The 16,449-nt window shown below is 35.3% G+C and overlaps 1 protein-coding gene across 4 annotated transcripts in view; it reads left to right on the plus strand.

Moving 5' to 3' along the window:
• AP1G1 (adaptor related protein complex 1 subunit gamma 1) overlaps nt 1–16,449 on the plus strand; it is a 74,319-nt gene that overhangs the window by 16,479 nt on the left and 41,391 nt on the right. For all 4 annotated transcript variants that reach the window (XM_028501807.2, XM_028501809.2, XM_028501806.2 and 1 more), the window contains exons 2-3: nt 1,526–1,729; nt 13,000–13,124. In XM_028501807.2, the coding sequence (XP_028357608.1) occupies nt 1,529–1,729; nt 13,000–13,124 (326 nt within the window). In that variant the 5' untranslated portion in view covers nt 1,526–1,528. The remainder of the gene's footprint in view (nt 1–1,525; nt 1,730–12,999; nt 13,125–16,449) is intronic.

Genomic DNA, 16,449 nt, shown 5'->3' on the forward strand with positions numbered 1-16,449 from the left:
CTCTGGAGCGGGAGCTCAGGACAGCAGTCCACCGTCTCACAGCATAGGAGTCTGCTTGTTTTCACAGCCAGAAGTTATGGGGACTTCTCTTCCCAGCTCTGGACACCTGGGCTGGGGAGCCTGGTTTGAGAATGGGACACCGTGCTCCTCAGGGGGATTTCTGCAGCTGAGAAATATCCCTCCCAATTTTTAACCTATGCACATGGATGTGGGACCAACACATTCCGTACCTCTGCTCCTCCTGCCAGTCTCAGTGTGCCTCTTATGTATATCCTTAGTGGTAGGACTTCTGTTCATCTAGATTTGAGGCATTTCTCAATGTTGGTTTTTCTGTAGTTTTGTTGTAATTTTGAAGTGGTCGTGGGAGGAGTGGAGTGCAGCATTTACCTATGCTACCATCTTGACCAGAAGCCCCAAATTATTTTCTGTGTATTGTGTGAGATTAGGGTTCAAGGTTAATTTTTTTTTCCCATATAGATATCAAGCTGTGGCAGCACCGTTTGTACCTTTGTCCTTGGCCCTTTTGTTGAAAACAATTTAGCATAACTGTGTGTGTCTATTACGACTTTCTGCTTTGCTCCATTAGTCTCTAAATATATCCTTAAATTTAGTTCCAGAGTTTCCTGAATGCTGTAGCTTTGTAGTATATCTTGAAATTAGGTAGTTCAAGTTCTCCGATTTTTTTTTTCATGACTTTTTGGCTGTTACAGATTGTCATCCTCCTGCCTCTCCTCCCTCTCCCTGACCCCTCATTCCCACTTCTTTATTTCTGAAAATATTCATGAGAATATGATACCGATAGTCTTATCCTCTGTGATTGGTTTATTATTTTTCTCTTCACCGCATTTCTAAAGAGTATCCAGTGTTCTGAGATGATTACCATTTCTTGGAAGGGTAATTTAACCTGACAATTGGTCTTTTCTCATGTCTCATTTTGTTGAGTTGAGCTTTGATTGTGATTATATTCCGTATTCATTTGATACTTTATTGAACTATGTTCAGTTTAACAACAGCTGAGCAGAAAATATTTATATTGTCAAACCTTTGTAAAGATTTGGGTTTAGTGCCTAAAATACTTAAAATATTTTTTTTAAAAAATTGATTTGAGAGAGAGCGAGAGCGAAACACTTGTTTTACTTATTCATGCATTCATTGGTTGATTCTTGTATGTGCTCTGACTGGGGATCAAACCCACAACTTGGTGTATTGGGAGGATGCTCTAACCAACTGAACTAACTACCTGGCCAGGGCAGGTCCTAAGATATTTTGATATTAGCGATGGACTTTATATATTGGTGTATTCTACGTCTTATTTTGCTTAATTAATGCTTAACATCTTTTGTATATTTTTCCAGCATTTAACTGAGTTGAGGGGTTTGTATGTAATAGCCTTGCTGAAGCTTTGTATCACTGGACTCAGCAAGTCTTGAATTCTTAAAAATCAGAAATTTATTTGGAAAGTGTGTGAATAATTTTGGTAGTAAAAATATGTGAACATTTTTATTTAATGTTTTTCCATATCCAGAGGATGCCAGCCCCCATCAGATTGCGGGAGCTGATCCGGACCATCCGGACAGCTCGAACTCAAGCTGAAGAACGAGAAATGATCCAGAAAGAATGTGCTGCAATCCGGTCATCTTTTAGAGAAGAAGACAATACATACCGGTGTCGGAATGTGGCAAAGTTACTATATATGCACATGCTGGGCTATCCTGCTCACTTTGGACAGGTAGGCTGGGCTGAGACCACATCTAGCAAGGGTACTCTTGTTTGAATGACAGTAGCTCAGAGACAGTCTTTTTCTGTCATGGAGGACAGGATACTTTTGATGGTCATGCTGTCTGATCATTGTGGAACTGAGGGTACAATTGAGAGAGAAAGCTGCAGACCTAGAAAGGCATGATATTGTCATCAGTTGTCCTTTCCTTTGGGAACTCTCATTATGTGTATTAGACTATGTTTTGATGGTGGCAGCTAGCTTCTTAAAAATTGACGAGGATTAACTAGTAGATGGTGGTGGTTCTGTGAGAGGGTCTGGACTATAATGAATATTTAAGAAAAGTTTGCTAATTGTTTCCTTAATTATTTTCTCTGTGAACCATATTATAAGGAGGAATACCCACAATAGATGTTTTCAAGTGAAAGAAATTAGGTGGTTGCCGAATAATGACATTAAAGATTTATCTTTTTTTTTTAAGATTTTATTTATTTTTTAGAGAGGGAAGGGAGGGAGAAAGAGAAAGAGAGAGAGAAACATCAATGTGCAGTTCTGGGGGTCGTGGCCTGCAACCCAAGCATATACCCTGACTGGGAATCGAACCTGTGACACTTTGGTTCAAAGCCTGCGCTCAATCCACTGAGCAATGCCAGCTAGGGCAGATTTATCTTACTACCTGAAATATGCTTAAACGTTGACATTGATTAAATGGAATTCAGTCCACATTTATACGAAATTTTTATCTTTCTTTCCCTGTTGTTCATCCTAGCTTTATTGCTTAATGTTATTTAGGGCTTAAAACAACTCAAAATAAAGTAAGAGAATATTTTTTTTAAAGATTTTTCCTAATTACCTCATGCCTTGATTGCTGCAACCACTGTGCATGTCTGCCTCCTGGTCCTCTCACACACAAGTACGTATTGATGCAGCCAGTCTCAGTTTTGAGCACGACATTCTTGGTTATAACTGCCGTATTCTTTTCATGTTTATACATAATAAGGGGGATTGAGTAACAGAGAAGGATATAGTGGGTTGTTTTGTGATTCTTATTAATGCCATTAAATTTTATTTCACTTACTTTAAGAACCATATACTAACTAGTGTTTTTAAGGAAAAACAGTGCAAAATTAAAAGAAAGACTGTGCAACACTAGATGGGAGGAAAATACCATCCATATTTCCATTGTTCAAAGATAACTATTGCTAATGTTTTGATATATTTAATTTATTAGGAATCATGGCTATAAGTTTATTTTCTGTTTAGCTTCATAACTTCAGTAGAAACCAATTCCCCCACCCCTGAGTTAAAACAAAAAATGAATAGGATTGAATCTTGTTAGACTGATTTGGGTTAGTTTTATGCTCATCTTGAGGCTTGAATGAGATCAGCCTCTGTAGAAGTATTCAGTGCATAATTGAGAACGTTAATTCACCAGAGGAAGATTGAGGTGTTAACAGCAGAGAAGGAGGAGGACTGGATATTAGGCAGGTACAACAGTGGTCTCCTGTGAACAAAAGTGTTTATATGCTTTTACCACATCGAAAATTGATTCGGATAGGTATCTATGTAGTGCATGACATAGTATAAAGCAAATATATGTTATATAATTCTTTTTAGTTGATTTCAAGTAGACACATTAGGTTAGATTTACAGAAATTGGATGTGCTATACTGTTAAGGTCAGTCAGGTCAGGGTAAAACTCTTAAGCCCTCCACTCAGAGATGACCGCTGTTAACAACATGGAAACAATGGGTTAATGCACACAAGGGAGTTCTCTGAAGATAAAGTCTTAAAATTGTAGGATAGGTTTAAGAGTTAGGTGTTATTTTGTAAAACAGCTCTCTATATTTCTAGGATTCGTTTCTGTGACATGCTCAAATAAAATATGCTATGTAGGTGGTATTTTTTTGGTATTTTAGAACTTGTTTGGTAAAATATTTAATTGTCAAGTGGAAAGAGTTAATAATACTCCAGGATATTTGTACTAAATTTTGGTACAAAAAATAATCTTTCCGAGCGGGAATAGGAATCACAATTTTAATCTCTAATATTCTGTTTCCTCTATCTGAATAAAGCATGGTCTTTTGCATATCAGTAATTTGCTATCCCACCCAAAGGAATTTCCTTTATAAAGTACTAATGAAAAGGTTCCTATCTGGATTTTCTCACTCGTGTGTGTGTGTGTGTGTGTGTGTGTGTGTGAATCACAGTGCCATTTTCATTTAAATATGTGTAAAAGCAGCCACCGTTTAATTGCATTTTATTTGTTAGACCTGTGCTGTTCATTATGATAGCTACTAGTTGTGCAGCCATTGTTCTTTTGAAATGTAGCTAGTGAATATGCTACAATATTAGTGAATATGCTAAAATATGCTTTAGACAACTTGGGTATGTGAATCTACTTTATCAATTGTAATTTTATGAAACCTAAATACAGTTCAACTATTTCTCATTTAGTATACGAATTGAGATGTGCTATAAGTGTAAAATGCATCCTGTATTTAGATAGAAACCTTAGTACAAAAGAAAGATGGAAAATAGCTAATAATTTTTATGTTGATCATATGTTGAAATAGTATTTTAGATACATTGGATTAAATAAAATATATTATTAAAACTAATTTTACCTGTTTCTTTTTACTTTTTCCTGCAGAATTTAGCATGATGCTGTCTAGTAATAAAATATGAGCCAGTGTAAAATTAAAAAGTTGCTAGTAGCCACATTTTTAAAAGTCTTGTTTGAAATTTAACAAAACCCATGAGGGAGGTAATATCTTTATATCACATATGAGGAAATTGAAATTCAGAGTTTACATGACTTGTTTAAATTCACACAGCTGGTAGATATTAGGGAGGGTATTAAAACTCAACTTTGTATAACTCTAAAACCTATTTAGTCTTTGGGTTTAGTTTAAATCTAAAAATAGCTATTTGCATCAAGTTTATTAATGACTTATTTATTGAATTATTTTAGTCCTGCCTTGCTATACAAAGGCTTTGAGATGACATAGATTACCAGCATCTATTTAAAAGAGAAAAAGAGTAGTAGAGAGTAAGAGTTGGGAGAAGGAAGAATGTGGAACACAAGGCCAGTGTGGTTGCTGTTGCCTTAGCTAAAACAAAAAAGAAAACCCGTTCAGTAATGTGGTTGTTATTACCAGAATTTAAGAGCACAATTCTAGGAACCAGACTGCCTGAAGGTGAATTTGGATTTTGTTACTTTACTCTCTCTGTTACTAATTTAGTAAGGTCCTTAACCTTTCCTGTCTCAGTTTCCTCATCTATAAAATGGAAACAATCCTAGAAGGACTTTGTAGGGTTATTATGAAGATTAAATAAATGTTAAACATTTACATTTTGTACATAAAAAGTCAAATATTACTCATTTTACCATTTCCTCAAGGACAGCAGAATTTTTTGAAAAAGTACTGAATTCTAGCAGATTTTCTTATGTGTGTCCTTTGGAATCTCTGAATAATATGAGACATGTTCTCAACATTTTTACAACAAAAGCAGTGATAGATTTTCTGAGGGATTTCTAACCTTTCATGTATGGCTAAACAGAATCCAGAAGTGAAGGTTTGAGTATGTAAAGAAGTTGGGAGACTTCAGAAGTAGAAAAGAGTGGCTCAGGGGTCATATTCTTTCACAGATGCATTTTGTTTGCCTTGCTCAGCACTTAACATTATTTTGGATTTGCTGTCAACATTTAAAAATCAAAAAAGTTCTCATAGAAATCTGGATTTCCAGTTTCTCTCAGAAACTCAGAGGACTTGACAATGTTGGATCCACATTAGCACATGGCACTAGCAGGCTGGTGATCGCCACGATTGGCATATATTCTCTGTCTTCCCACCTCCAAATTGACCTTCCAGTTGTCTGTCTACAGTAATCTTCCTTCTATCACTATAATACAGCATTCCACTGCCTTAGGTTCTCTGAAGTTTTACAGTGTTTTTTATAAGTTTTTACACATCTGTGGTGAAGTTTATTCATAGGTTCCTTGGAGCGCTTATTCCTATTGCAAATAATGTCCTTAAACATTAACTGTGTTATAGATATATAGACATATAATTGATTTTTGTGTTGTTATCTACTTAACAGCACTACTGAACTTGGTTGTAAGAGTCCTTATAGACCCCATTGTTTCCGTATAGTCAATATTACTGCCTGCAGATAAGGGCAGTTCCCTTTCTTTTCCTACCTTAAACTTTGTCTTTATTCTTATGTTCTTACTATACTGTACATGTAGTACAACATTGAAAAGAAGCAATGATAATAGGCATCCTTGTCTTGAGCATCCTTAAGCCCAGATTGTAGTCTCTAAATACCATTTTACCCTAAAAAGACTAGGGCCCTTTGGAAAGATGGCTGATCCCAAATCGGGGGCAGGAAGTGTACAAAATAAGCTTGAACTCTATTACTATGCCAGAAAGCAAGAAAGACTACAGAGGTTATGTTAAAAGTATTCAGTAGCCACCAGAAGAGGCTGCCATGCTAAAAAAAATGAGAAAATTGAGCATTAATAAGAAAAATGATTATAATTGAAACCAAGTAAGTTCATCCCTGGCTGTTGTGGCTCAGTGGATTGAGTGCTGGCCTGCAAACCAAAGGGTCACCAGTTCGATTCCCAGTCTAGGGCACATGCCTGCATTGCGGGCCTGGTCCCCAGTGGGGGATGCATGAGTGGCAACCATACATTGATGTTTCTCTCCCTCTCTCCCTCCATTCCCCTCTCTAAAAATAAATAATTAAAATCTTAAAAAAAGAGAAACCAAGTTTCATTTATAAGTTTATAACAATGAGTTCAAAGTAATTAAAAAATTTAAAAATTCCATTGGTCATATTTGGAGGATGCTAGGGTACCATCTCATTATTTTGAAAACTGTATATAAAAGGAAAAAAAGAAACATTGATTCTACTTTTCTTTACCAGTAGTTCCTTCTGAAGGAATTATTGGTAAGTTTCTTCTGAAGAAACTATTTGTAAACCAATGGTGTATATTGAGAAATGACTCCTTAGAGGACTAGTCTAGCCAATGAATGAAAAAGGGATGAAAGAATTTTGTTGCCATTTTGCAACCCCTGATGACAATCATCACTCCTGCTAATGTCACAAAAGAGACAGCCACCAGAAATAATATGTGCTTCTTGATGGAAGTACGTTTGCTAACTCAAAACAAAAACAGAAAAAGTTGAATCTAATCAAGCCTCCTTGTCTGTTATAAAAAGAGAGAGAAGAGTATTCGTTTAAGCATTGTGTCTAATAGGGATACATTGGGAACAATCTATATATAGCCACAAAAAGAATAGGTAAGTTCTGATGTATTCATAAGTGGGACACTACGTAGCAATGAACGTGAGTGAATTAGAGCTTCTCATCTGGATATGAGTAATACTCAAAGATGTTGATACTTAAAGAGAGCAAGAATATGACATGATACTTGTATAAAGTTTAAGACAGTCAAAAACAGTTGTCTTTACATGTGTAGTAAGGACATGCAACATGGTAAATAGGAACAGAAGTTTTGAGTTTCAGTTACTCCTGACATGGAGAGAAGAGAAATGAGATGGAGGCAGAGTGCAGAGGACTTGAATTGAATTTGTAATATTAATGATTTTTAAAAAATATTTCTTTATAACCCTCTTTATTTCTTTTTTATTTTATTTATTTTTTAATTTTTAGAAAGATTTATTTTTAGAGAGGGAAGGGAGGGAGAAAGAGAGAGAGAAACATCAATGTGCGGTTGCTGGGGGCCATGGCCTGCAACCCAGGCATGTGCTGTGACTGGAAATTGAACCTGCGATGCTTTGGTTCACAGCCCATGCTCAATCCACTGAGCTACGCCAGCCAGGGCAAGAATTTTAAATTAAGTAAATAGGGTAAAAAGATTTGATAAAGCTTGTTGGTGGTTCAGCGAGTGTTATGTGTGGTGGTGTTGTTTTTTTTGGTGTATGTGTAAAATATTTCATAGTACATTTTCTTCAGAGAAAAAATGAGGTTCAGTAGGAATGTTAGTGATTTTTTTTTTTCTTTCCCCTTCTGCCACAAGGCTCTGGTTGATGTAGAGTTTATGTTGCCAGGCTACATAGTAATAAAGCAATTAATTACAAGCTTGTTCTTCAAGAGTGTATATATTAGTGTATGTGTGTCTTAATGTGTGTGTGTAAACTAGGAAGTTATGTTTGAATATTAAAATGAAATGTAACTTTTAAAAAGACCTAGCCAATCAGTTGCAGATTAAGGTTTTACAATATTTTAATTGCATCTTTTCGTCAGGATGATTGTTCACATCATAAAATCCACATGCTAAATTTAAAAGCAAATGTCTATGTGTTTTGACTTTGTGGGAAATGGTTCAGAATGCTAACAAAACAGGTACAACTTTTTTCTAAAGGGTAACCAGATTAAATGTTGATAAAAGGTGTTGTTTGTACTTTAGAAAAAAATGGAACAAGGTCAGTAACCTGGTAAAACTCTCTTTTTAAAAAGTGCTTTGAAATTCAAAGAAAATTGGAACATTGAGTCATCTAGAATAACTTTGCAAATGTTAAATTGTCAGGCTCTATCTACCTCAACTCTATACCAGATTTTCCTGGAGGTGATTTATATTTCAAAACTCTCCCTGGTGATTTTGATCCCTCGGATTTGGGAACCACTTCTTAGGGCACTGTGTTTGTTCTGAAGGGCGCTGATGACTTAAGTCTCTTAGGCTTGCTGCTGATGGCTGCTTGGAGTGCTGCTGCTGAGGAGAATTCTGAGGCCACTTCAAGGATCAGCTGGAGAGAATTAGGCAGGGATTGGAGAACTGTTTTCCACAATGTGGCTTTGTTACCTTAGTGATGAGGAACCTGAAGCTCAGGTTGTTGAAATAATTTTGCTAGAACCAGGATTAGGGAGACACAGCCCCTAACTCAGATTGGTTTTTTTTTATTCCATTATGTGTTATGTAAAGAGATAGGAACATTCCTCTGATGTTTTCTGTCTATTTCAAACCTGAATTGGGTGCCCTTCCTAAGTCATTTTCACAGTGGCTTGTGCATAACTGTCATAGTATATATATATCAAACTTTATGATACATATCCAGCTGTTGATGTTCTGTGCCCTTCGGTGTATCAGTGACAGTGTCTAGCATGTTGGCTTGTGGACAACCGTTTACTAAATTAAATTAAAACCACAGCATTTCAAAACAGTTGGAAGTAAGTATTAAAAAGTCAGTGAATACCAGAGAATTATTACAATCAGCCCTTTGGTATGAAAGGTGGGGGGGAGAAGGTTTCTGTGTAAAAGCAAGTGTATTGAGAGTGTTGTTGATGGGAGAAATTGATAGTAGGTGAAGAATACAAAATAACCATCATCATGAAAAAGTACAGGCATCCTGGGGAATAGAGATAAGGAATGAACATACTTCTTAAGCTCCTAAAGTATCACAAACATAATAGAATAGCACAATAATTGTTCATTGTGAGTTTATCTAAAAAAGGCTGATCATTTACTGAGTTGTATTTTTATAAGATTCTAGTCTTAAATTTTCAAAGTTGTTTTCAAAAAATGATTCCAAGAGTCAAATGCTTTTTTTTTTTTTTTTAAATCTATGTTGTTCAAGTTTGGAAGGGCTACAAATGATTTCCCTAAATTGTTTTGTTTTTTTCTTTTAAATTATAATATATTAACTTTTCTAGCTGGAAGTTAGATAGAAGTTTCCCTTATCCTGCAGGTTTTAATTTTTTTTCCTTCTAGTCTGATTTTATTTATCTCTTTGAAGTAGGTAATGCCAGTTCACTGATGCAAGATTTAAAAGACATTGTACAAATGATTATATGGTAAAAACTGGTTTCTACTCTCTTCTAATCACTTAGTTTCCCTTTTTTTAGGTAACTAGTGACATCCATTTCTTGGCTGTCTTTCCAGAGATGTTTTATACATCTTCAGGCAAAGGATATGTATATGTATGTATATATGTATATGTATATTCTCCCTCTCTCTCCCTTAAAATATATATTATTACCCTGGCCAGGGCACTTGGTTGGAGTGTTGCCCCATGCACCAAAGTTTTGTGGGTTTGGTCCCAGTTTGGAGCACGTATGGGAGGCAAAAAATCCATGTTTCTCTCTCACAACGATGTTTGTCTCTTTCCCTCTCTCTCTTCCTCTCTAAAATCAAGGGAACATATCCTTGGGTGAGGGTAAAAAAATGCATATTGTCACAAACTGTTTGCATTATTTTATTAATCTGTCTTGAAGATTATTAGCCTATATCAATATATAAAAAGTCTCATTCCTTTTTTTTTTTCAGTTTTTTTGACATGCTGGAAATGGTAGTATACCAGCGTAGTATTCCATTATATGTATAAATCATAATTTATTAAACTGATGCTTTGACCAGTGTGGCTTAGTTGATTGGGCATGGTCCTGCAGGGTGGAAGGGCCCAGTTCTATCCTGGGTCAGGGCACATGCCTGGATTACCGCATGGTTCCCAGTTGGGGTAATGTATGAGAGGCAGCCAATTGATGTTTCTCTCTTCTTTTGATGTTTCTCTCCCTCTCTTTCTTCCTCCCTTCCCCTCTCTCTCAAAATAAATAAATAAAATCTTAAACCTGATGCCTTATTAATGGACATTTATTTCTAATCTTACTGTTTAACACTTCATTTGAATAACCTCCATTATTTTGCACGTGCGAATGTAAATGTAGTTTAAGTTTCTAAAAGTGCAGTTGTTGCATCAAAGGGTATGTATATTTGTAATTTAGGTAGACCAGATCTTTCTTATTACAGTTTAGGTCAGTTTATACTCCTCTCACTAATGTCCTTGCACTGTTGTGACTTTTTAATCTTTGCTAATACAGTAGGTTAAAAGGAGTATCTCAGTATGGTTTTGATTTTTATTTCTTTGTAATAACTTTAGTAAAGTTATTTTGCATATCATATAATTCAGTTTTTTCAAATGTATAATTCAGTGGTTTTGGGCTGTTTTTTTTAGTAAATTTACCTAGGTTGGTAAAAAATCAATTTGTAGGAACCTTGTACATAGGATTTCATGACTAAAATAAGTTAGAAATTTTTTCCAAGTTTACTATTTGTCTTTTGATGTTTGCTCACAGACTTTGGAGTAAAGGCAAAAATTTTGGGGTGAATGTAAAAGTGAGCTGTTTGCTAGGATCTTAAAGCATTTGCTAGATTTGTGGGTTAGCAGTTGTTTAAGGTGGGGTTTCAAGTAGCTTTAAGTGAGGAGTAATAGTGCTGGATGAATAGATACAATTATTGTTCTTCTGCTCTGTAACTCATGCCAGGTGTTAAGTTGTGTTTTAGTAATTGCTGCCCCAAAATGGATAGCCCCCATTCACATTTACCTACACACTATTGTACTGCCCTTCCAGCCTTCTTTGTCCACAGTTGAAAACTTTGATACCATTCTTAAAGATGAAACATGGTACATTCTCAGCACTATGCTGGCTACCTCCACATACGTGTAAAGTGTGATCAGAGTTAATCTTGAGGTTGTATTTCAGATGCCATTTCCAGCTGTGTAATCTTATGTTTCCCCTCAGTTTTCTCACCTTCAAAAAATGAATGCTTATTAAAGTGACTGTACCAATGGGAATATTAAAAAGAATTAATTTAGTTATTTGTCCTTTTCATTTTAGTTTTTCTTTTGCTATTTGGTTTTTAGGTAAGTTTTAAATAAGTATCACAAAAGCAACAAATTCTACTCACCAGTCACTGAATTGTAGTGTGACTATCTTAAAACTTGGCTCTAACAAAATACAAAGTAATGTTAATGCCTATGACTATGTCCTTCTAATTAGTTCATCTTAACGAAATATTCTTGGATAATTTATTTGTGTAATGCTTGGTTGTTTCACAGAAGCATGATTCAATAAGGATGATAAAAATTTCAGTGATAACCTGATTCTAAGAACATTTCCTTTCACTTTTAAAATATTTATTTAGAGACTTACTAAATGGAAAGATTTAAAAATCTCCTACTTGAAAAAGTAAGATTTTTCTAATAACCTTTTAGCTTCTGATTTTTTTCATTCACTTCAGGAGTACTTTTTCTGCTGACATTGTAAAAATGACTTTTATCGTCTTTATTTCAGAAAGTTTTTTAAAAGTTTAACTTAAATGTATAGAGGAATGTTTCTTGTTCTCAGAAGACATTCTAGTTTTCATTTTGGATCATGGTGGTTCCCCCTTGGAGTCTTCTTTGACTTGCTCACAATAGTTTCTTCTACCTTTAGGTGTTTTTAATCCAGGTACATTGAGAGAACAATTTTTAAATAGCTTGAAATGATTTTATTTGTAAACTCTTAACTTCCCTCAGGTTTACTTTTGAGCTGATAGGCAGATTCAGGTGGAAAGTAGTCTCACATGATTTTAGATTCCTTTGTGCATGGGCCTGCATTTGAGCCCTTTCCCTTGGGATGCGGTGGTTCTAAATGGGAGCCTACTTTCAGAAACTCTTCTTGGAGAGTAAGTTGTGTGCACCCTTTGAAAACCTCTACTCGAGAGGGTGTTTAACCTTTTCCACGTTAGTCAGGATGAAGTGATAAAGTATAGCATAGTGATTGTGACTCAGGAAAAGCTTAGTAGAGAGACAAACTGTTTAACTACAAAGACTCTTAAGTGCTGAGGATTTTTAACAATTATATAAAGAAAAATCACATAAAACATTTTAGATTAACTCCACTACCTGTACTGTGTTTTCCTCTGGCTTTATTTTTTTCTTCTGTATTTGATTCCTAAACCCTCACATCTCTCATAGTACTTGGTTTAAGCTACAAATGTAGCACTTTACACATTATATACATTGAAGTTAGTTATTGTCTTGTCTCTTCAGTTGTACACTCCTGATGTTTAGGTTAGGGTTTGACACTTTGATATATTTTCAGCTACTGAGTTTTTGATGCTCACAATAGGAATCAGACCTTAAATACACACATGAGTTAAGTGCTCATGTAACGTAACCCAGGGATTACATTAGGAATTGGGTTAATATCTTATAATACTTTTCTGCGTTGTATAATTAGTAGAACGAAGGTAGACTTTGCAGGTTATTTGGTTAGCAAATATAATAGGACCTTGACAAGGTGATCTATTTTAGAACTTGATTACTATTATCAAGATACCCAAAGATCTTAAATCTTGGCTTTCTATTTTGGTGTTCTAATGATACATTTTATATCTATTTACTTCAATCATTCATTGACTCTGAGTTAGAAACATTGCTTTCCTGATTATGGCAGCAATTTCTAAATTTCTTTCTTTTTTACTTTTGCAGTTGGAGTGCCTCAAGCTTATTGCCTCTCAAAAATTCACAGACAAACGCATTGGCTATTTAGGGGCAATGCTGTTGTTAGACGAAAGACAAGATGTCCATCTTCTCATGACCAACTGTATAAAGAAGTAAGTCTTGGCAATGATGAACTCCTTTAGCTTTACCTTGTCTGGGAAGCACTTTATCTGCCCTTCCCTTCTAAACAATACCTTTGCTGGATAGAGTAATCTTGGATGTATGTCCTTGCCTTTTATGACTTTGAATACTTCCTTCCAGTCCCTTGTCTGCAAGGTTTCTTTTGAGAAATCAGCTGATAGTCTTAAGGGAACTCCTTTGTAGATAACTATCTCCTTTTCCCTTGCTGCTTTTAAGATTCTCTCCCTATCTTTCATCTTGGGTAATGTAATTATGATGTGCCTTGGTGTGTGCTTCCTTGGGTCCAGCTTTTTTGGGACTCTGGACTTCCTGGAAGTCTTATTTCCTTTGCCAGATTGAGGAAGTTCTCCTTCATTATGTTTTGAAATAAGTTTTCAAGCCACTATTATATGGAATGTTAAAGGGATTTACCTAAGAAAAAGAAGATAAAAAATACAAACAGTAAAATGTCAGCAAACTGACAACTATCAACAACCAAACCTAAAAGCAAAACAAAACAAACTAAGCAAACAGCTAGAACAGGAACAGAATTACAGAACTGGAGATCACATGCAGGGTTATCAGCAGGGAGGGGATGGGGGGAGAATAGGAGAAAAGGTACAGGGAATAAGAAGCATAAATGGTAGGTACAAAATAGGGGAAGGTTACAAAATAGACAGGGGGAGGTTAAGAATAGTATGGGAGCCCCAGCTGGTGTAGTTCAGTGGCTTGAGCTTGGGCCTGTGAGCCAAAGTGTTGCTGGTTTGATTCCCAGTTGGGGCACATACCTGGGTTGTGGGCCAGGTGCCTCGTGGGGGACATGCAAGAGGTAACCACACATTGATGTTTCTCTCCCTCTCTTTCTCCATCCTTTCCTCTCTCTCTAAAAATAAATAAATAAAATCTTATTAAAAAAAAAAGAATAGTATGGGAAATGGAGAAGCCAAAGAACTTATATTTATGACCCATGGACATAAATTAAGGTGGGGGAATGATATTGGGAGTCAGCGTACAGGGCGGAGGGGAATAAAGGGGAAAAAAATGGAACAACTGTAACAGCATAATCAAGGAAATATATTTTTTAAAAAGTCTGTCTTAACCTTTCTTCTAAGAACTGTGATTTTAGGTCTTATAATATGACATCAGTAAAGCTTGACATTTATTTACTGATTTTATACTTACTGACTAGAATGTGTTTGAATTGCTTTTGGTTCTATAGCTTATATGTAAAGACACCTAGCAAAGGATTAAATCTTTTGTAAGGGATAATATAATCAAGTGAAAGTATTGTACATCTTCAGGCATAAGAACAGAATTTAGTAATGACATAACATTTGGGCCTTCATAGAATAGAAAAGGCACTGGTAAACCTGAGCTTTCCTGTCTTATAAATTTCCAGGACTTTGGATACCGTAAATAATGAAATATTTCATTCATTGAAGAATTACCAGTGTATATTCTGAGTAAATGCCATTTAAAGGCAAGAAGATATCTTGGTCTAATCCAAGAGATCCATTGCATAGAATTTTACTTAGCTCTGTGAATATTTGTGTATAAGCCCCCCTCCCCCCATGTATGCCATACTGACGTATTAGTCCAGTCATGTTTGTTTGTTTAATTTACAAACTGAGGGATGCTTGCCATTGTGGAGAACTGAGGGGACCCAAGCAGAGAATTTAGCAGTTCTTCCCATCATTCTTCTTCTAACAACTTTGTTAGAAAGGTGTGGTAGTTCTGATTACCTTTGGTCAGAGGTACTTTTTGGTTTGTTTTAATTTGGTTTTGGTTTGTATGTTTAATCTCCTTTTTTAGTGTTCTGTTTCATTTGCAGTATTTATGTATTTGACAGAATAATAGAAGCCAAGGGGATGTAGGTGATCAAATTTGTAGATATTGAACTCTTACACTTTTATGGGATGAATAACATTTACTTTAAAATTTCCCAATGGACAATGGAAAATTCCAAAATAAATATTATGGTTTGGTTGTAAATATTGGGTGTATCATGTAAATACATAGAGTTTGTGAGCTTAATTTTGGGAGAATCTTGTTTTTTTGGCCTTGAAATAAATACTAACAATGAAAATAGTAAGTTGATTCATTTATTCAACCAGTATTTATTGTACACCTGTTACATGCCAGAAGCTATTACAAGCTATAGGAATGGAGAATGAAAAAAATGGGACAAGTTCTCGGTGTCATGGAATTTCCATTCTAGATGTTCAGCATGACTCTTTTATACATTTATTCTGGACAGGTCTCTGAGAGTTTTTTTAATTTTTGTTCTTTCATGCTCTGTTGCCCTTACTACTCAAGCCTTCAGTCACATGCTGTTAATTTGGCAGTTTTGCCTAGCAGCAAGTTCATATTAGAGAGTTAATACCAAACTCAAGTATAGATTTGTAGCTTGATAAAAAATTGAAGTATGAGGACCATAGGCAAAGAAGAAATCTTTCTGTTTAACTTCAGTGAGACCCATCCAAGCCCCAAGTGAATTTAGGAGAGAACTACTAGTAGTTGGAAATTGATCTGGTACTTTTAGTCTAAGCTCTTTTAAAGGACTCAGGATCATTCGTTGTTGTTTTTTTAATCTGTTAATGAATGTTTTTTATTTGCTTTTTATTTTTGTGTGTATTTTTTCTTTTACTTTTTTCTTGTTTGTATTATAGGACACCATGTAATATGTCCTATAGAAGACTATAGGACAATGTAGAACACTGCTAGTTGTCTAGCAGTTTTTATGTTTATTAATGAATGTTTACCTCATTGCTCATTGGCTTAGAAAAACTCTCTAAGACCTTAAATATTTAAAAATTGGATATAATTTTTAAGAGTTTATATTATACAAATTAATTGTTGAAAAACGAATGAAAAGTCACTTAAATATTCTTAGGAACTGGGAGCCTAAATGGTAAATCCATGGTTGGTACTTAAGCTTCATTTTACCAGTAATTTTAACTTAAACAATCAAATTGGTGGAAAGTAGCAAACTAATTTTACCTTCTTTTTCTTTCTTTGTTCTTCAGGGAAGACTAAACACATTTATTAGTTCATTTAAAATGACCAGTTATGAACTCTTTACATGTTATAATTTAAATGAAAAACAGCCCATTTTCCATAACAGAAACAATTCAGTGAGAAGAATGACATTATTTTACATTTAAAAAAAAATCTCTAAGCCCTGGCTGGTGTAGCTCAGTGGATTGAGCATGGGCTGTGAACCAAAGTGTCACAGGTTCGATTCCCAGCCAGGGTACATGCCTGGGTTGCAGGCTATAACCCCCAGCAACCGCACATTGATGTTTCTCTCTCTCTCTC

The sequence above is a fragment of the Phyllostomus discolor genome, chromosome 12, assembly GCF_004126475.2.
Source record: "Phyllostomus discolor isolate MPI-MPIP mPhyDis1 chromosome 12, mPhyDis1.pri.v3, whole genome shotgun sequence".
Classification (NCBI taxonomy): Eukaryota; Metazoa; Chordata; class Mammalia; order Chiroptera; family Phyllostomidae; genus Phyllostomus; species Phyllostomus discolor.